At 35.2% G+C, this 22,706-nt stretch overlaps 1 protein-coding gene across 3 annotated transcripts in view; it reads left to right on the top strand.

Moving 5' to 3' along the window:
* The window catches only part of Orc4 (origin recognition complex subunit 4), a 64,156-nt gene that overhangs the window by 32,008 nt on the left and 9,442 nt on the right, over nucleotides 1-22,706 (top strand). For all 3 annotated transcript variants that reach the window (XM_081735591.1, XM_081735593.1, XM_081735594.1), the window contains exons 3-6: nucleotides 1,117-1,288; nucleotides 14,453-14,604; nucleotides 20,422-20,718; nucleotides 21,719-21,853. In XM_081735591.1, the coding sequence (XP_081591717.1) occupies nucleotides 1,117-1,288; nucleotides 14,453-14,604; nucleotides 20,422-20,718; nucleotides 21,719-21,853 (756 nt within the window). The remainder of the gene's footprint in view (nucleotides 1-1,116; nucleotides 1,289-14,452; nucleotides 14,605-20,421; nucleotides 20,719-21,718; nucleotides 21,854-22,706) is intronic.

The following is a 22,706-nucleotide window of genomic DNA, read 5'->3' as shown; positions in this document are numbered from 1 at the left end:
CAGGGAATGTAACGTAGCAGAAGAAATAACGTTACACAGCAATGTAATGAATTAAATTGTCGAAATCAGTCAGGGTGTTTCAAAATCAATATCGAGGTTTTAAGGCTTTGTGGTATTTATTACATTTAACGCACAATTATAAATAATACATCAAGTGAAAGAGCAATTCAAAGAGATTTTGCTACAAATGTTCAATGTGAACACCATTCGTCACACGGCACATATCAAGTCGATACGCGAGAAAGGCCCGTAAACTTTCCGCCGGGATATGGCACAAAACATATTCAATTTAGTGTGTACCAACTCGTGGCAACTGTACCATCTCGTGGGGATTTGCTGACCCCCTAGAGGCAAACATGACGAGTGTTCACATTGTTACTTAGGTGCAATGTTTATTCATCACTGAAGACGACACGATCTAGAAAAATCTTCACTGTCATGCAGCAACATTTCATTTACAAATTTAGCATCTAAACCATGGTCTTTAGAGCTTATAGCAACTGCAAACGATAAGGACGTAGTTGTATGCGTCTCTTTAAAATTCTGCACATAGGTGGTTGCACTGTAAATACAGATTCAGTCTTTGCAAAACGAAAAACACAAAGTGCTTTCTGCTCACTAGTCGCCATCTTTGCTACTAGCGCTTTCTAACGGCAGACAGAGGAAACAATGCGTGCGTATAAAACTGTTTGAGTTGTTTTTTATTTGATAAAAATGAAAATGAAATGAAATCTTGGAGTTTTTCGTCCCACAATTATGCCCGCTAGGCTAAAGGAGACAGTGATGATGACAAATGATGAAATGGTGGAATGAAGAAAGTGGGAGAAAACGGGAAAACTCCGAGGAGCTCCAGCACAAAGTTCACTTGGTGCGACCAGAGACCCCATGCACCAGAGGTGAACGCGCTGCAGCTGACCACGCGGCCCCCTCCTTCATTTGATGTATTACTTATAATTTTAAGTTAATTGTAATAAACACTATAAAGGCTTAATACCCCGATATTCATTTTGGAACACCTTTTATAATGAAATTCATCAACATAATAATGAGACTTATCAGTTGAGTTTTATATTTTTATTTATTTATTTATTTATTTATTTATTTATTTATTTTTAGTTGTTAAATAATGTTATCCATGAGCTAAGAACAAAAGGAAATTTTGATGACGTCGTGATGGTTGAATTAAATGGACTGCTACACACTGATGACCAAATTTCATTGAAAGCCATAACTAGACAGATGAGACTGGAAAACGTAGTTGGAGACAAAGTTTTTGGAACGTTTGCAGGTTTGTGACTATAGTTATTGATTTTTACGATTTATTAATTTTGTTCAAGGATTATGACAGTAGATATAACATCGGTAGGTAATCACGTATTTCAGTGTGTAAAAATTAGTCCTATCTTCGTGTTTGAAGTAATATATAAATCTTTACTACGTGAAACTTTTTATTTCAAACATAATACTTTCAGTTATTTTCTACGTCGTTTCGTAGAGAATTTTGAATTATCAAACCTAAGTACTACTTACTTTTTGTTGAATCAAAGTTTAGAAACTAGCATTATAAAGTATTATTTTGCAGTTACATACCATTAGATACAGAACAATACAAGAACATCTTGCGTAATAGAGGTTTTCTTCCAATCCAGCTTTTATTATTTCGCTTATTTACAGATTTGGGAATTCAGATTTTTAAAGAAAATAGTGAAATAAAAGCAGTAAAAGAAACATATGCATGTATAATTGGAAATACCATATGATAAGTCGGGTATTGGCCTATGATATGACGAGATGAACTATAATTGAAGAATGGAAACTAAACAGTAGAGCGCTTACTTCTGGTGCAATGTGTCTTTCTACGAGACCACGTGGGTTTATGGTGGACAACATAGTGTTCGTGAATTTTCTCGTAGTCTTCCTTTTCATCTCACATTCTCATTCCGTTCATAATCATTCACTTTTATTACTCATCCATCTTCTTTAGTCGTAAATGACGTAATTATAGAATACAAAAGCTTTCTTAACTGAAATATCCATCGAAGTTGCTTTTACGAATTGCCAACATAACTGATCAGTAGAAGTTTCAAAAATAAAGGACTGGCGCCACTTATAGTTTCGAAAAACTGTGTCAGCAGATGGAATATCTATATTTTTTTCGTATTCTAGGATTGTAATGATTTTTTCCCTTTCTTTTTGACTTTGCTTTATCATTGTTGTTTCTCTAACATTTACACTGACCACCAGTTGAATTAGAGACAGCAGGACAGTTGCAGAAACCGCCCTGCAGAGGCTCCATCAGTGCATATGAATGAAACATATTGCGCGTGTGCTGCTGCCGTGTGCTTCCTCTCTCGGAGTCAGTGCGGTGTGTGATGGGCAAAACGAAGGACCTGAGTGCATTGGACTGTGGTCAAATCGTAGGGGCCAGACGACTGGGAGACTTGATTTCAGAAGTGGCTGCAGCACTCGGATTTTCAAAGGCAACTGTGTCAATGATGTATCGTAGTACCTGGCTGCTGGTAAAACCGCACCAACACGAGCAAACTGCCGCTTCCAGGGGCGTGTCAACGACAGGGATAGGCGCCGACTGGCCCGCATCGTAATAGCCGATAGTCGCGCCACAGTGCGTCAGATCGCGGACAGGTCCAATGCAGGACAACAACTCTGTGTTAGCAGCCACACAATCCACAACTACCTATTCGCCATGGGGTACATAAACCATCGGCCCACGCGAGTGTCCTTCTAACCACACAACACAGGAAACAACGTGTGGCATGGGCAAAGGAACACCGCCATTGGACTGGAAATTTGGAAAAAGGTTGCTTGGACAGATGAGTCACGTTTCACGTTCGTACATGCCGATGGACGGGCACGGGTGCGTCGCCAACTGCACGAGGCAATGGACCATCAAGCGGGAACTGTGCAAGTCGGTGGTGGTGGTATTCTCATCTGGAGCATGTTTACGTGAACTGAAGTGAGTCCCCTACACGTGTGACATGGTCCCCCTCAGATGAACGCTCCGCGATCTTCTGAATGACCATGTCCTGTCATTTGCTCGGCTGCAACATCTAGGTGGTGACCTCATCTTTCAGTAGGACAATGCGCCGGCCCGCCTCTCTAGGATGTCAGCAGACTGGTTTGATGAGCACTTCTCTGATCTGGCAACTCTTCCCTGACTATCACGGTCACCGGATCTCAATCCCGTCAAACACATCTAGGACGCCAGGGAACGACACATTCAGGCTGTGGACCCTTTTCCGACTAACCTGTGGGCTCTGTGGGAGACTTTGCAGTAGATATGGATTAAGATGCCACAGCAACACTTCAGGCACCTCGTGGAGTACATTCCACGGTATTAGGTAGGTGTCTCTAATTCAACTGGTGATCAGTGTGTATATATACGGTTATCTTCTAAACAAATAAGCAAACACATCAGCACTATGTACTAATAATTATTTTATCTTAACGAATATTCATTCTTTTTAGTTATTGTAGCTTTACTACATTTATAACACGATTCTCGCAGGCAGCAATGGACATTTCCTTTGTGGCCAAAAGTTTTAATTTAATGATCCCGTGGTGTAGAACTAGTCTTCAATTTCATTTCATTTCATTTGCATGTTTCAGTAGCTTAAATACATAGAAAATATTATAAAGTAGCAGAAGGCATACATAAAATTACACTTACGCATCCTACTAAAATATAAAACCATAAAATAGAAGATATTATTAAGTATATAAACATGACCATTTGCATGCTAATTAGGAAATCATTTATATCACACTTGGAATGTACTGAGGAGAATTTTCTGTTGCCAATTCTTCATTTAATGAATCATTTAAATGTTCCTTAATAGTGTAGTAGCATTTTACAGCAAGTAGGTTAAATAACTTACGAAAAGCGGTAATATTAGTCATATTTTTTAAGTATAGGATTCATATACACAGTTTTGCTTATATTAGCATATTTTTGATGCATCACAAATATGTCACTCTCTTGTCTTGTATTATGGCTATGAACATTTTTGTTAAAAGTAATAATACGCCTGTTTTTCACAGTAAAAAAGAATAAATTTATAAATATATAAGCTGGGAAGTGTTAAATTTTTGCTTCTTTTTACATGACGACTTTGTGGGTAATCCGAAAATTATTCTAATTGCTTTCTTTTGCAATCGGAAAGGCTTTAATTATTTTCAGTAATTTCCCAATGTATTATTCCGAAGGCAATTAGTGAGGTAAATTCGGCGTAGTAAAAGCTAAGAAGTGCTTCTCTCGAAACCGTACCTTGAAGTTTATATAAGGCAAAACATACGCTACTTAGCTTTTTGTTTAAAGTGGAGATATGAGCAGACCATGAGAGATCGTCACTTATGGTTACACCTAAAAGTTTTGTCCTGCAAGAATATTGGAGGGAATGAGAACATATTTTTATTTTAGGTGATACACGCGGTTTCCGTGGAAAATGAAAATGTAAGAGAATCGATTATCATGATTTATAATTAATCTATTCGCTATTAACCACGTTACCAATTTTTAGGTTAAAATGACAGATTTCCTCTATTGATTTTCCTGATACATTCATACTGATGTCATCAGCATACAGAATACATTTTGCTGGATACATACATTCTAACAAACTATTTATATATAACAGGAAAAGAATAGGACCCATAATGGAACCTTGAGGGACACCTTTGATTATACTTGACAAAGAACAAGTTGTTTGAACCTCATCTACAACCAATTTTGATATCTCTACCGCTTGTTGCCTACTGGATAAATAAGAATGAAACCAATTGTAGGTTACACTCAGGCCCGTATCCAGGGGGGTCTAGAGGGGATGACCTCCCCTAAAATTTTCACGATAGGCTTGCAGATGATGTATAATATGGTGATGAACTATAATATGGTTGGATCGGGCCTCCCCTAACTTCAGCCCCCCTTCTACATTTTTGGGCTGGCTACCGGCCTGGCTACACCTCTAATACTATAAGCATACAACTTACTCAAAACAATAGCATGACCAATGGTATCAAATACAGCTCATACCAAAAATTTCAGAAAAATATATCATAGTTATAGAGACACAAAGCATTAAACAATGCAAAAATGCGCAGCGTAAGTCACGGAAAGAGAAATGACTGTTTTTTGACGTGACGTGGCATATTGGGTCTCACCTGAGTCGTATCGAAAGCTTCAGGGAATGCTTTTGTATTTCAGTTGCTTAACTGCAAACTACAAATAAATTTAGTGGACTAGTAAAAGGAAAGTGACAAAATAAGAAAAATATTTACAGTATATAAAAGGAACGTTAATAAAACATACTCTAATTTAAAATACACTAAAAGTCATCGTGATTTTCTATCATTACAAATATTTTAGATACGCATATCAGCAGGATTGTTTTATTATTAATGTAGACCAGCAACATTATGAGTCAAACTACTACATTAGTTTAAATTAAAAATAAATCACGCTTAAATTGAGAATATCCAAGCCACCATATTACAGCTAGAAATATATCTTTCCTTTATTTTCAAAACTTGACTCAGAGTGCTTTGAGAGTTCATGTCCTGTTGGCGCATACACACTCCTTCTACTTTTAATAGTAAACATTGAAAATTTGTCGACATCCATATTATAAATGTACTGAATCTCCATGCTACTATACTACGGCTACAAATGTAACACTTTCTTCACAAAATAGTTCTTAATACCTTTAAAAATTTCATATCCTACTACATCCCTTACATTGTTTCTACTACTTGTGGAGCTTATTATCAAAACGTCTCTTGTCCACTTTTTTTGAACGTCGAGATATCAATATACACGGAATCATCGAATAATTATTTACGTCTTTGCACTTTTATTTCTGGTCAAAACATCCCAGAACGCAGAAAAAAATGGATTTAAAATATGCACTTTTATTCAAAACGTCTCTTGTCGACTGCAAAATGGCGGACACCTTACAGCAATAAAGTTTCGTAGCAAAACGTCCTATGTCCATACCCACTTGAACACGATTTTTGCTGTTTTATTTCAAACTGTCTCTTGTCCGTTGGATTTTCCTCAGCAATTACTTGACACAAAAGTGCATTAATTATTGTTTTCTAGAATATTTAATGGATATCTAAGTCCAGAAACTAGTTGGTTGGTACCTTTGGCTCAACCGAGATAATTGACAAAAGATTTGTGCGATAACTTCATATTTTATGGTGATTACATTGTTGAGGTCATATCAGCCATATTATTCCACTTATTTCTTAGTAAAATTGGTGCTTGAAGTGTGAAAGCACTTAGAAAAGTTATTTGTCAGACGTTTGTGGAGTATCGCAGTTCATTTTCATAGATATGAGTGGCAATATTAAAGTGAACAAAATATTCACATTTTCATTATTTTGAATCAAATTGTCTCTTGTCCGATAGATTTGCTTTCAAAAAGTCCCTTGTCCATTTTTTAGTTTCAAAATGTCTCTTGTCCAAATTAAATACCTTTATTATTCATTACTTGTGTCTTGAATAATGGAATTTGTTTATAAAATACGGCAATACTGGTTTAAAGAATTTCTACACCAAATCTTACAATATTTAATAACCTTTTAAAATAATTATTAGTTTTTTTCGATTTGCCAAAATTTTTGTTGGGTGGACAAGGGACGTTTTGATAATAAGCTCCACACTTACTGTGTACATATTAGTAATTGGTCACCACATACCATTACTATAACAATGAGTTTAGCCTTATCTGCTGATCTAGTAGCTAGCGTGTGCGTCTTTGGTTCTCAATCGATTCCCAATGAAAAAGCAAAAAATTCGAGAATCATTCTCTTTAAGTAATCATCTGTATCCGTAACCCCGAAGGGCACAATCATAGGACGTCAAACTAAAATTTAATTTCATTTCAACTGTGGTTTGTTTTGTGAATATTCGTATCTTAATGCTATAAGAATTCGTATTATATTAGCATTATTATTTTATTATATTTCCACGAGAGAAATGCTTTCGTGACCACTGCGGTGGTTTGAAGCTAAAGAAAATTATAGCGAACAGAGGTTGGCAAGTAGTACAGACGCTTAAACTTCCGAAAGAGCATCAGCAAGAGCAGTGCTCAAAAAGTTTTCTTCTGATCTTTAGATATACAAGTATTCTCGAAGCTAGGCGCCACAGTAATACAAATTCAGTTTGATATACGCGTATGCGCCTACATGTTTTGGATTAAAATTATCTAGGTGCAAAACTCATATTTTTAGTCGTCGTGGCGATCTGGCGCACGGGATTTCTCTCGTGAACAAGAGTAATATTGGCAAAAATTCATTGTGTATTAATGTGCTGTTATTTTTAAACTTCGTTTTCAGCAACCTCACACGAAATAGTGTTCTGAGCATACGAACATAATTTTTCTCTCTTCAGCTCTGAGGTGAGTGTGAATAATGCTTGGTATATGGTGGTGCCCTTTACGAAAGATTATACCGAGCGTTTCGTACTTTTTTGAAATCCACAAGAAACAAATATTAAAAACAAATATTTGAAGAATTTTGCCTGCTCCACCCACTAGAACAGAATATTTTGTGTATTGCATATCACAAACAATATTCATCCAGATAATCAGGGAACATTGTCTAAGTTGTAGAGCGCTCACCTCTGGTCCCTGGTTCGATCCCAGGTCATACGAATTTAAGGTGAACAACATCGTGTTCGTGGATTTTCTCCTAGTTCTGGCGTTCTCTTCCACATGATCATTCCACCAATTCTTTTATAATCATTCACTTTCATTGATCATCCCTCTCTCTTAGTTTACAGAGCATAAACATGAAACGTAAAACCAGAAATTTCATTTGTTTTCATTCAATAATCACCCAATTGGAGCTAGGTTGTTATCATTACTGTGCCATCATATCTTTTTATTTGTTTATTCAAAACACTTGTGCCCATCTGTAAATTTTCACATGGATCACTGCTTATCAAACTTGACTGATCATATCAGTTATGTACGTGTTTCATGGACTAGTGTAAACAATTTACGAGTGTGTTCCATTGGCTAAAGAAGACGACGCGACGGTAAGGGTGAAATAATTATGGTGAAATATGTGTTGTGTAAAGTTATTCGATAATAGTGAAATGAAATCTTTCAGTCTAATGCCCAAGATTATACCTTCGATGTTAGTACTAGCGAGTTCCCAGAAAGCTCATAGTCATGATTATCATCTTGTGTTTCCTAGTATTGAATTCAGCAGAGAATTCAAATTATTTGTGGGGCCGCGGTGGCTCAGTGGTAGAGCGCTCACCTCTGGTGCTCGAGGTCCCGGATTCGATCCCAGTCCCCGCCAAGTGAACTTTGTGGTGGATAAACACCGTGTGCATGGGTTTTCTCGGGGTTCTCCCGTTTCCTCCCACTTTCTTCATTCCACCATTTCATTCATTACTCATCATCACCCTCTCCTTTAGCCTAACCGGCATAATCGTGGGACGTAAAACTCAAAGTTTTTTTAAAATTATTTGTACTTAAGGAAATGTTTTCTCCTGGGTTAGATTCCCCAGGCTTCCTTATCGAATCTATGACGAACTTATATACTAGAAATTAGCACTCGATTACCAAATTACCGTGCTTTTATATCGTTATTTTTTTTTTTTTTGAAAGAAGTATTAATACGATTCGTTTTGTAAGGTCGATTGGTAACCAAATATGAGAACGTTGATTAGTGCACGGCTCATAGCGAGTTACTTTTTTTTTTTTTTAACTAAAAGTTACTTCTTTTTTTCAAATTGGTCACTAAAAGTTACATTTTTAGGAGGTAAAGTGACTTTCTCGTGTGATTTGTGTTTTGCATTGGCAGTTTTCTAAGAATAATATAAATGGAAAAAGACAGAAACTTGTTACTCATTACTCTTCTGAAAGCTTCAACACTTGCTGCCACATGTGAAACAGTCAGCTCTATTCTCACTTCAGCTATTATTCTTAACTAAAGTACAGTGGATGGTTGATGGATGCTTAAGCTCTCAAAGTGGGGTTGAGAACCCTTCTGTGTCTATTCCTTCTTCTATCGTAATAGTCTTTCAGTTTTCTCTCGTAATAGCTAACGCTCCGCTCAACGTTGTGTATGTGTGTTTGTGTGGTTCATCATGTTCGTCTTGTGTTACGCTTCTTGTATGTTGTTCTTAAGAGTAGGTGATGAATTTGAATATTTCATGGCTTTGAGAACTCTCAATGCTAAGTTAAATATAATGTCTGGGATGAAGAAATTCGGAAATAGGTCAGAACTGGGTCCACTTTCTCAGAAACTTCTTACATCTGCTAAGTCTGCTTACCGTAACTACAAAGCATACTTTGAAAACCTAAGAAAGGAGGAAGCTCAGAAAGAAGAAGTAAAGAGGAAAAGGTGAAACAAAACAACAAAGAGAGAGGTGATGGAGAAATTGACAAAATCAAAAAAGGGGCATGATGTGCTTTTGGTCACTTTTCAACTATTTACAAGGAACCAGACCACTATGAGCCCTGTTAGTGCATATTTACTCAGACTACAAACAAATGCCCATTTACGTACGTAAAGGTACTAAATTAAATTTCTACAATTGCATTCGTGTGCTTATACGTGTAGTATGTATTACGGCTTTTACTGCAAAACTTGGAAGAGTGCATATGCTCATAGGCACTGACTGTGGTTTACTGCTAAGGAAAGTAACACAGGTTATACATATTAAATGGTTTTAGTAAATTCAGTGCATTGAGTAACACTTTAGTAATATATGTTAGATACTTTGTTGTATGATCTTGCAAATGAGTATTCTATAACCTTGTCCTTAGATATACAAGTATTCTTAAATAATTTAGTAATAAATAAATAAATAAATAAATAAATAGTTTATTTTTCAAAGACGTCTTAAATTAAGCCCCCCCCCTAATTTTTTATTCTTAGTTTTATTAGCAACGTCATACACATTTGAAAAACATTCATCGTACATTTTTCTAAGCAATTTCCCCACTGATCGACGCAGACAATTTCTCTGAACTGACAGATGACGTACAAGCATAGTAGTTATTGTTTTAAGCGCTCGAGCAACAGAATGAAATTCAGTCGCAAATTTTGGCTAGTTAGAATCAACAGATAAGCAAAATGAAGCGTTTAACTTAGTCAGCTAGCTCTAAAGTATTTTATATCATGAAAAAGAAGAAAAAAAATAAATCGTTCAGTTTGACGTCCCACGATTATGCCCTGTAAGCTAAGGGAGACGGATGATTAAGGCAAGTGAATGATGATGGTGGAATGAGAATGTGGGAGGAAATACCTGAGAAACTCACGGACATGATGATGTCTATCATAAATTTACTTGGTCTGGTATCGAACCAGGACTCCCATGCACCAAAGATAAGTGCTTTGCCACTGAGCTACCATACTCCCACTATAAAAAGTGGAAATGTTCACGTACTAGTTAGGGAAAATTGAAAATTATGCCTGAATTCTACTGACTGGGAGAAACACGGAAATAATGATTAAATGTGCATTCAGATCAGGTATTTTCTTTCGTCAAATTTCACAAAACAGAATACACTACTTAAGTTCAAAGGAGCATGTAATATAAAAAGATTAGTACACAAATATGTTGTATTCTTTGAGAAAGATTGTGAATTAACTATAGCTTTTTAATCTATATATAATGATAATTCTTAATCTAAAATGTATTCAATATCAGGATTTTAGGAAGTGAGTCAGGATGATTTTCTTCTGAAATATTTAAAGCTAGGATTTTTTTTTTTTTTTTAAATGAAAAAGCTATGAAGAAATTGTTGGAAAATGGGAGAGAAAAAGATTCAACTGTTTGTTTCTGGTGTGATCAGACACTGTGAATCATTCAATTACAAGTAACGCCATGAAATTTGATCGGTTAAAAAATATATATTGTACTAATGAAAATAAAAATTATGCCTTAAAGTCTTCACTACATAAATATGTAAATAGAACCAACTCCCGTTCTATTCTTCAAAGCCAGTCGTAAGCGTACTGTGAAAGTGGCCGGTAAAGATTAATATATATATGTGGAAAGTATAGTTTATTTTCACAGAACTATAATCCATAATTGTAGATACTGCATTTTTTTCGGGGGTAAAGAAATTCAAGTTTTCTAGGAAGGAGCACATACGTATATATATATGTATCCCATAAATTTAATCTAGCGATCGAGGAAACAACATTATAAAAAGAAAAGTATTTTTATCCCAAAGGTGGGAAATTCATAAAGGTAAGTTATATTTTCTTCGTTATAATCTTCAGCAGTTCAAGTTTTTTAGTCTAAACAATTTGTAAAGGGGAAATTCGGCACGAGTTACTAAATGGTATTTTGCCATATGTACGGTATATTTTACTGTATTTTTTAATTTCTCTGCTGCAGGGAAAAGTTGGGTCTAACGGTTTACAATATTTTCTTTTTCAAAAATCCTGTTCATGTAATGCTTCAAAGATTCATTGCTCCTTTAATATTTTCTAGAACCTATATGGTCATGAATATAATTTATTTCTTGTAGAGTAGACACATATGCCTATAGATGTTAACAGTGTACACATGGTTTTTAGATGCAAGTGATAATAATAATAATAATAATAATAATAATAATGTGGTGAAATTTTTAAAGCAAAATTCAAGATCTATCTTTAACTTACATCGTGTGCTTGTAATTTCTTGTAACCCTACATTTAAATAACGCACTTAAGAATATAACTTCAAATAAGGGTGAGAATCTCTTTTTATGTGCCTTGGTATCCTAATCGAATTAATTATTTTGTTGTATAGTTTCGGCAACCAATCCTGTTGTCATTGATTATCAGACAATAACGTGTGTTTCACAAATATTTTTACATATTAAAGAAAAGAATATACAAATATCAACAGTCACCTTTTTAATAAGTGGTAATCACCTACGCACATTAGCTCAAAACTTGGAGATAAGAGATACAGGCAAAGAAAACAGTCTTAGGCGCAACCATTTATACACGCTGTTTACAATTTGAAATATTTCACTTAACGTATTTAATTTTTTTAAAATTCATCTGGGCAAGACGTGAAAATTGTGTTTTGAATGAAGCTGTTCATAATTACTGTATATCCCAATCCATGTCGAGGTTGCCATTATCCAAGTCTAACTTTCAGTGTTTTATTCTAATTAATTAGACTCGAACATATTTCGTTCTTGCTGTGATTTTTTTTTTTTTTTTTTTTTTTTTTTAAGTTTGGTTTTGGAGCTCATTCGTGGCTAAGCGGTTAGCTTACGCGTCTTTGGCGTGGAAAAACCTGGTTTGATTCCCAGCGAGAGCTCATGTGGTTCGGATTCTACGTTAATCAGTAGGTCCACGTCTCTTACAGCCTCGATACTGAAAGAGACGCTAAACTGAAATCAAATCAAATCAAATCAAATCATTTCCCTGTAAGTTTGGATATGTCTAGATGTTGTGTAAGCCGAAAGCCACAGAATCCTGATCTTTTGTGGGTCTTGTATGGTTTTTGTAGCTCCTATGTTCCTCTTACTTATCCCAATGTAAAAACTATCGCGTTGACAAATGACCTGATAGTCCTCAACAGTGTCGTTCACAAAATAATTTATCTAATTTGAAAAATGCTTTTCAATACGTATGAGTGGTTTGCAGCTAACTTGAAATCCAGATTTCTTCGCAGCTTTGTTCAAACTGAATGACAATTTAGGCTAATATGGAAAGGAAACCCCATTGCTAAAACTAACTGCGTGTGATTTTCACTTACATAGGAAATTTGCTCGCTCCTACAGGATTAAGTCTAATTTGTGGCAGGGTTGTTTTGTTTAAAACAAATGATTAAAACTTGTTCTAAATTGATTTTGTTTAAAATAAATTTTGTATAAGTTTTAAACATTTTGCTTTAAACACATGCTTTTTAACACTTGTTTTAAACATTTTTTTATTTTTATTTTATTTTATTTTTGTAAAAAAATCTGACAGAAAGAAAATTGTCAAAAAGTGCTTCCCATTCAGACGACTATTTTCTTCCCATGTGGATGTTTTGATTTCTCGTGACTACAGCAGGTCAATGTGGTGATCTACGATGTATTTTGTCTCTTTTATTTTTAACGTATATTGTTGTTTAAATGTTTCTCAGTTAACTTCCGAGAAAGTATCGTAGTCGAAGGTTGGACTACTTGTAGAAGTGATATTAAAAAATAAATAAAAGAATTATCATGGTAACAAATTTTTGTATTGTATCCAGCTCGCGCCATGTGATCTTTGTGGTGGACAAACACCGTGCTTGTGGGTTTTCTCGGGGTTTTCCCTTTTCATCCCACTTTCTTCATTCCACCATTTCATTTATTTCTCATCATCACCGTCTCCTTTAGCCTAACCGGCATAATCGTGGGACGTAAAACTCGAAGATTTCATTTCATTTTTTGAACTAACCTTAGTACATCCATCATTTAACAATCACTGAAATTTTCTATGGGAATTCCCATCTTCCTCAGCGGCGTTTTCTTAAACATCGATTGCAAACTTCTATCTATATTTTAAGGCATCAGTCATTGTGATATAGAAGTATCAATCAAAACCCTTTCTTCTAGAAATAAAATAAGCATATATCTCAGTGTTATCAGTAACGAAAGTAGCACTCTTAAGGTCAGATATGTTACTAAGGAAAATAGTTCGTGATGTGGTTCGGGGAAAAGGTACTATATTTCAAATTTGAAGTAAATTAATGAATAGATAAGATACTTATTAAAAGTTTGCGCAATTTGTGTTATTCTTTATTGTAATCATTTTCTTTTGACAGTTTTTGTTTGTCTTTTTGAAGTTTTAACAATCCGTTTGAGCAGAGGCTATATGAAATATGAACCTATAGGCTAATGTATGATCTAAACCATAACAGTATGTATTTATATGAGGGCTGTCGTGTCTCAGTGGTAGAGCGTTTACTTCTGGTGCATGGGGTCCGTGGTTCGATCCGAGCTCATGCCAAGTGAACTTTGTGATGGATAATCACCGTGTGGTGTGTTTTCTCGGGGTTCTTCCGTGTTCTTCCACTTTCTTCATTCCTTAATTTAATCTATTTCTCATCATCATCGTCTCCTTTAGCCTAGCCGGCATAACTGTGGGACGTAAAACTTAAAGATTTCATTTTCTCTTAAGTATTTATATTGGAAATAGAACTCGAATCTCTCACGAGTGTGAACGCTAATCATTAACCACAAATTTTCTTTTGTTTCTCACTGACTAATAGGCTCCAATTGGTGTCTTCATTTGAGGGAGAAACAAACATTATTTGTGGGTCCAGCAAATCAAAATTATAAGAAAGTTGCAGTAAGCAACAATTTGTAAGCTATGCAAAGACGTTTCTTTATGAACTCAAATTCAAAATTTATTATTATCTGCTATATTATACTTTATTTAGTAACGTTTGAATGATTTGTGTTTCTTACATATAATTGTGTTTGTTTTCCAGAAAATTTGACTTATTTATTACAGTGTCTGAAGACAGGCGAAAAGGAAAGTACAAAACCAATTCTGGTTGTGTTAGATGAATTCGACCTGTTTTGTTCTCACCGGAATCAAACTCTTTTGTATAATCTGCTAGACGTTGCTCAGTCAGCACAGGTATTTATTCAGTTTTCCATAACTTAGATATCTAATACAGGGAATGACACATACATAATATGATGTACAAAAGTTCTTTCCGATTTAAGAAATATCTCGGTAAACTTTCTCAGGTTGTTTAAAAAATTGTAAAAGAATTTGGAGCAGTAAAATAAGTACCTTTTAGTTTATTAATAAGATTCTTAATAAGATGTTCTTCAAGCGGTTTCCGTTAGTACTTTATAAGTTCTTTTTCGAAATTTATCATAATTTCTCTTTTCTGTTTTGTAGGATATCTAAAAAGAGAAACAAGTAATATTGATTTTATTATAATAAAACTGTTAATTATATAATTATGGCTAACACAGAAGTGCTATTGATTATGATCACTATGCAACAGACAAAGAGTTTTATCAGGTAGCATGACGCAGCTTGAAGCTTAATTCTCTCTGTTCGGTACATTGCAGGTTCTGTTCTGTTTTTCATACATTTTTAATTTGTTACGTCGAACAAATGTAGGAATAACATTTAATTGGAAGGCTAGAGCCGTGTATTCTCGAGCTTTTTGATCCACAGACGGATAAAACTGTTAAATTTCAAATGATACAAATAAAGATTTTAAGAAGGTAATTTCAGAAAGATGAGGAAAATACACTTTCTGTATAGGCATACTTTGCGAAAAAAACTGATAATTTAAGATTCTCTATTACCACCCTAGCAAAAATAATAAAACTATGGCATGTTTCTCTGCATATAACTATTTAACAATTTGTTAAAATCTGTTTCTAATAATACTTAATAGGGAAGTCAGAGCCGTTTCCACGCAGTTTTTCAGGAACTAAGAAGAAGAAGCTAGATTTTTGTGGATACTTTTTATTTTTGATGTCCTCAGCTTATCTTGAAAAGTATCTGTAATTTGAGCGATGATTTGTTTTAGAGGGGGAATTTTAGTTTGTTGGCGATTATCTCCAGAATTATCAGTTTCTCAAGGAAAAATAAGTATGATAAAAGTTGTAGTTTATAAAATTCTACCCAAAAAGATACTTAGACTTTGTTTTTGTAGAATGAGTCATTTTCAAAGATATTCATTGAATTATGTTTGAACAGAAATAGCACACACCACTATAATCTTATATATAAAACTGAATGTTTGTTTTTATTTGTTTGCTCAACGCTCGGGTAAATCGAAGGGTCTCATTTCGAATCTGAAGTCCTTTATATATATATATACCGGGTGCGTCATTTATAATGTCAAACCTTGATGACGGAGAAACCAAAAAAGAGAGAGAAGCGAAACTTTGCACGAGGCAACTATACAAAGGGGCACATTGGTAGACGTATTATTTGATATCACCGAATGAACAGTGTTGCCAACCCAATATAAAGTTATGATTTTTTAAATGGAACGACCTAAATTGCATTTCATAATTGAATTCAGCATTAAAAAGGAAGACGAAAGATATGCCACCAGCAGGTCAGTGTTGCAAACTTCTCGAGAAATAACGTTAAATATGTATCACATTTAAACGCCTTTTGCACACACAGGGAGTGAGGTACACACTAGTTTTGCACAATAATTTAAATATTGGCCAGAACGGTTAAATTGACACCAAGTTTAGATGAGTCCGTTAAACAGTGTTGGCATAAAAGAAAAGACAAAAGTCGAGTTTGCATATGGTGCAATAACTCGAAAAAGGTCATAAGTACATTACGGTTTAAAATTTATAAGACAATTTGGTATGTCATAAGAAGCGTTTTCACGTTTAAGTCGATAAGTCAAGTATTTACCGAGATATTCGGAATTTCGTAAAAGCTGAGAATTTTGCGCTGTAGAAGTTGGTAACGCTGTCTCAAATTCCCACTTTTCCCCTCAACGTTGAGGAATTCGTAAAGAAGTGGTTGAAACAAAATATTTTGTGCAAAACTAGTGTCTACCTCATTCTTTGTGTGTGCAAAAGGCGTTTAAATGTGACACATATTTAACGTTATTTCTCGAGAAGTTTGCAACACTGACCTGCGGGTGGCATATCTTTCGTCTTCTTTTTTAGTGTTGAATTCAATTATGAAATACAATTTAGGTCGTTCCATTTAAAAAATCATAACTTTATATTGGGTTGGCAACACTGTTCATCCGGTGATGTCAAATAATACATCTACCAATGTGCCCCTTTGTATAGTTGCTTCGTGCAAAGTTTCGCTTCTCTTTCTTTTTTGGTTTCTCCGTCATCAAGGTTTGACATTATAAATGACGCACCCGGTATATATATATATATTAGTCCGGCTTAAATGTCCAATAAAAGAAAAATGCATAACTTTCGATGTAATTATTATATAGGGTGTTTCAAAACAACACCGACAACGTTTGGGAGGTGATTGCTAACACCAAAATAAGACAAAAAGTATAGACCAACCTGGGTACACAAATGCTTCCTTTCGGAGTTATAGTCTGCCGAAAACATGAAAAAAATGATCTTTAAAGGTCCATAGCTTCAAAAGTGGCACCTACCGTAGTTGGGTTAAGACTTCACTTAGGAACTAATGTGTGCGCTATCCAAAAATACATGTTTCAGAATCCTAATGTACGCAACAATTTTTAAAGAGGGAATTTGGGTACGGGCATATAATTTGAAGTAGTCACCAACAACCTCTATAAAAATTGTTTCGGAAGTACCACAGGATTCTGACACTTGGATATTTGAATAGGACACATATTAGTTCCCAAGTGAAGTCTTGACCCGACTGCGGTAGATCCCATAGCTTTGGAGCTATGAACTTTTAAAGTTCATTTTTTCATGTTTTCGGCAGCCTAGTATTTGTGCAGCCAATTTGGTCTATACTTTTTGTCTTATCTTGGTGTCAGGAATCACCTCCCAAACGTTGTTGGTGTTGTTTTGAAACACCCTGTATTGCTACAAAGTTTAGTTCTACAAGTAGAGAAACCCAAAATATTTTTCCCTCGTAGGTGATTGTTGTCACACTAATTATGCACATGTGCAGTAATGCAATGTGTACAATATGCGCGCGTCACGAGGGCGTCAGTAGTGATTATGGACTGCAGTCCAAGCTGAAATCTGTAACACTTGAGAAACGTCGTTTTCGTCTTTAGTATCGACTACAACCTACAGACAATGTACCTATGTTCAGCTCCATCAAGAAATGGGATAAACGCCGTCCTGAAACCGGAAATTTGTTGGCACTGTTAGGCCACCACACAGAGCGTACTGTTCCATCTAAGGAGTAGCCATCCGATTTCGTAGGTCCTCTAGAAGCCCTGGTGTTACGCTTCCTTCCCTTGGGATTTTTTGTAAAAATCAGGTTTATCAAACTCCAGTCCGTGATCTGCGTGATCGCATTCGTGCACATCGGAAATGCTGCACAATACGTGTCGAGAAGTAGAATACAGATACGACATCGTAACGACTCACATTTATGTGCTACCTGAACAAACTCTGATGCCGTTGGTTTGGACGACGTGCTGAAGATGACTTAGCGCTTTTCCTAAATCTCCCGATCTGACAGTTTTTTTTTTTTTTTTTTTTCCTATGGGGGCATGAAAGACACAGTGTAGTGCCTTCTTTACCAACAACTTGGATGTGAGCCTCAGGATCGCGCATCTACATTAATAGCAATATTCTAGAGCGCGTGTGAGGCGAACTAGACTACCGCATAGATGTATGTCTTGTGACGAAATGTAACCACCGCCCACAGTTGTAACTGTGTTCCGAAACTTGAACATTTTCTGTATATTTTCATGTAACAATACTTATTGTATGTGTTACACATTTTTTAATAGAGAATTTTCAAACCCGATGAATCAGTTATAATCAGCCTGTGGATTCCACCTCCGCCCTTATTACTTACTCTCTGAAAACCACTTCCATTTCCAATGTTGCTTCCAATACAGCAAACATAATAGGTACCGAGAAGCTATTTCTGATATAAATTTACCGTTCTTAGAACAGGTTCAAACTCCACCCTTATTCCTCCGTAGGGGGCCGCGGTGGCTTAGTGGTAGAGCGTTCACCTCTGGTGCTTGGGGTCCCGGGTTCGATCCCAGCCCCCGCCAAGTGAACTTTGTGGTGGACAAATACCGTGTGCATGGGTTTTCTCGGGGTTCTCCCGTTTCCTCCCACTTACTTCATTCCACCATTTCATTCATTACTCATCATCACCGTCTCCTTTAGCCTAACCGGCATAAGCGTGGGACGTAAAACTCAAAGATTTCATTTTCATTTCATTTCTTATTCCTCCGTTGTTAGATTGAACACTCTTGTTTTCAGTATTGGATCCTCATAAAGCAAAAGAGCAAGAAATAGCAATAGAAATTGAAATGGATGGTCGTTAAAGAGACCTCAAGCGGTTGTAATAGAAAATGAGTTTCATAGACAGATGCATCATCTTGTAATAATCAATTGGAAACCCATTACTTTTCCCAGAATGATGGTCTAGCCATGGGGAACACACTATCTCCAATACTGTCTAACATTGTTTTAAATCAGATTGAAACTACTATTTTACAACAGGATACATTTAAGTATATTAGATATTATCGTTATGCCGATGACATTTTACTGCTTGTATTGATGAAAATACTCTTACAAATATTTGAAATAGTTGAGTAATCAGCATCCTAGGCTGAAGTTCACTTTTGAGACTAAACCCTATAATTGTCTTCCTTTTTTAGATTTATTGATTACCCGATCACAAGGCCAATATTTGGAAGAATTTCCTTTGTAGGGCATTACTAATTTGTGATTGTCCAAGTGATCTCAATGATGAAATACAGTTTTTATATCAAATAGGAAAAAGAACGGTTATAAGTTGCGTACCTTAAGAAATGGCTTAATCAAACACGTAGATCGGTGCAAGCCCCTAAAAAAGTTACTCCCAAAGAAGCAAAAATTTGGATAGGAATTCCTTACTTCCCACAATTATCGACAAAAACTCAACGTATTCTTGTCAAGCATAACATATTTGCTTACAGTATCGCCCTGAAAAGTTTAGAAAAGCATCTTACCGGTTTTAAAAGTTACTTTGTTGATCCACCAAGTCAGGTATTTATAGTGCTCAGTGTGAATATGACACTTCATATACCAGTATAGGTCAAACCAAACGCAACTTTAATACCTGAACTAAAGAACATACTAGACAATCAAAAAGTCTCAAGAAGATAGTATGCTGGGGTTGTCACTTCACCTAAAACATCATACATATAATATAAAACAGATGAATGTGATAGGTTCAGGAAAAACAAGAAAAGACAATGAGAGATTAAAGAACCATTTTTTATTAATAAATATAAACCGGCTTTAATTCTGGATTCTAGCAACATTGATAAAATCTGATTACTTACCTTTGATGTGTACTTTGGATCTGGCAGCAGTGACGTAGCATAGATACCGCGCTTCTTCCAACTCAAGTCTGTCTTTCTTTCATCCAATGTCCTCTGCTCGTCGTTTTTAGTATCCATCTCTTACATTATATTTATTTTGGTGGTATGTATTCCTTTTTCCATACCATATTTCTCTCATCCATTTTTATCCTTGTTACTTTCCACTGAAGACGGAACTACTTTGTTGTTCCCATACGTTTAGAGAATATTTAGTTTCCCCACGGGAGGATATATTGATAAGTAACCAATTTTTGTTAATTAGGAGCCATTTCTTCATTTTACGGAATTGAATTTTATTTATCAACTTCGATAATGTTTTTCCTTCACATTTTATATAAAGGCAATCTTTGTGGCGTCCTTGCTATTGTTCTTTAATTCTTAATTGTATTTTAAGTTTTAGTACTGTCAGGAGAAACTGTTTTCATACCAACTTTTGTATTTTTCAGGCACCTTTGTGTGTTATAGGCTTAACGTGTCGGTTGGATGTCGTGGAGCTACTGGAAAAAAGAGTAAAATCCCGGTTCTCGCATAGACAAATATTTCTCTTTCATGACAATACATTTGAGGAACAAATGAAACTTGTGGAGGAACTATTGCTAATGCCAGATGACTTTTACGATGCAATATTTGCACATATATGGAATGAAAATACTTCTAGTGTTTTAGAGAAAACTACTGTACGAGAAGTTATAAGAAGATTGTATGATACAGACAAAAGTCAGGGAACATTGAAAACTTTTTTGGTAAGTTTACTTCCGTAAATGTAATTGGTACGTTGTAGTTTTGACATATTAGGTACATGGAATACAATCCTAGAAATTACGCAACACTAACAAATAATTCTAATTAATTCCACCTTCTGGCTGTTGTAACTTGTTCATATTAACACATACAGACACACACAGGAACATTAAGACATTGAAAACTTTCTTCCGATGTAAGTTTCCTGCATCATTAGTTGTATTTTAAAGATTTTAAAGGTTCCATTCGGTGCCAGCAAACATCGTTAGTGTGTGAAAAAAAAAAAAAAAAAGAATCTAATCGAAAACGTAGAATATATTTAATAAAACGTAAATATCAAGCACGGTATAGTGACTTCAGGCAATGTAAAAACTAATTAAGGAACTAAATAATAAAACATTTATATCCGTTCTTGTGTACTGTTAGAAATACTGCAACAGAACTGAATAAGTAAGAACTTAGAACTTATGTCGTAAATTCATAACTTATGTCGTAAAATAAGTTACAATAATACTTCCTGCTGCCGCGGTGGCTCAGTGGTAGAGCGTTCACCTCTGGTGCTTGGGGTCCCGGGTTCGATCCCAGCCCCCACCAAGTGAACTTTGTGGTGGACAAACACCGTGTGCGTGGGTTTTCTCGGGGTTCTCCCTCCCACTTTCTTCATTCCACCATTTCATTCATCTCATCATCACCGTCTCCTTTAGCCTTACCGGCATAACCATGGGACGTAAAACTTAAAAATTTCATTTTTTTTTCCGTGATTCGTTCCATACCACAGCTTGTTTTTGTTGAATTATTTGCATATTGTTTCTTTTTGTTGAATTATTTACGAAAAAATGTACATAGTAAAAAGCCTTAAGTACAATATTTTAGAATAACTGCACCATAATAATATAATTTATCTGTAATTCGTGTAAAACAATATTTTCTTGGATAATAAATTGAATTTATAAATGTTAAATTGTTATAATTAATATTTGTGTATTTGTTTCCTATTTTCAGCTTCTTGTTGTGTCACATTTAGATGACAGTAATTTGGAATTGAAGGCCGAACATTTTAACGAAGCTTATGAATTTTTCTCAAGAGATTCAAAGGCTTCTCTGTTGGAAGGCTTATCCATTCTTGAATTGTGTTTGGTAAGTTTAAATTTTTTCATTCAAAAAAATAAGAAACTTTTGTTCCAAACACTTTTCTTTAAAAATGGCATCGAAATTATGACGGGAGCAGCTTCACATATAGGATTAAATTTTTATGTGGATAATTCTAACTACAAAGAATATATTGTGTACAAATGTTCGAAACCAGTTTCTTATTCTCTTGTATACAGTCCAAGTCTGCAGCGAAAATAACCACATATTATTGTGAAAAATTCTACTTTCGGTCTCTTGTGAAAGTTAAAAATTCTCACCCTTTAAAATGCAGTATTCGGGGTTTAGTTATCATGAACGAAAAGCACTTTTATTTTTTATTTTTTAAACAAAAGTTTTTTATTTTCCTGCGTAATTCCGAATCTGGATCGAAAATCACCACTTTTGATTAAAAATTCGACTCCATATCTAGACAAGTTTCAATTTTTTTCTGTAAGTTCAAAATATGGACATAGAAGTTCATATATGTGATTTCGTGTGTCATGTCTTCTTTCAAGACTATAACACTATGTAGAATGCTACTTGAGTTAAAGAGCTGGTACGATTTGTCGGCGTCATCCTCGTAAACTTTAAAGTAACCAACTTCTGAGTATACATACTTAAAATATATGGTCATGTTTCTAGTTCCACATTACTTTTGCTGGGTTTCGGTATACTACCTAACAAATTTAATGCGCTGATCATGTTTGGTTAATGCCAATACATGTTTCTTACTTTTTTAAAATATATTATTAGGAAGTTTAAATAGGTATTTTAACTGCAAATTAGTTCTAAACTCATATGTAGTGCAGTAACAAATTTGCAGCTTGTATTGTGACTCTAAGGTGTCTTTAAAAATAGT

This window comes from Thermobia domestica, chromosome 13 (assembly GCF_964235325.1).
Source record: "Thermobia domestica chromosome 13, izTheDome1.hap1.1, whole genome shotgun sequence".
Taxonomy (NCBI): Eukaryota; Metazoa; Arthropoda; class Insecta; order Zygentoma; family Lepismatidae; genus Thermobia; species Thermobia domestica.
This window is presented reverse-complemented; position numbering and strand designations above follow the sequence as displayed.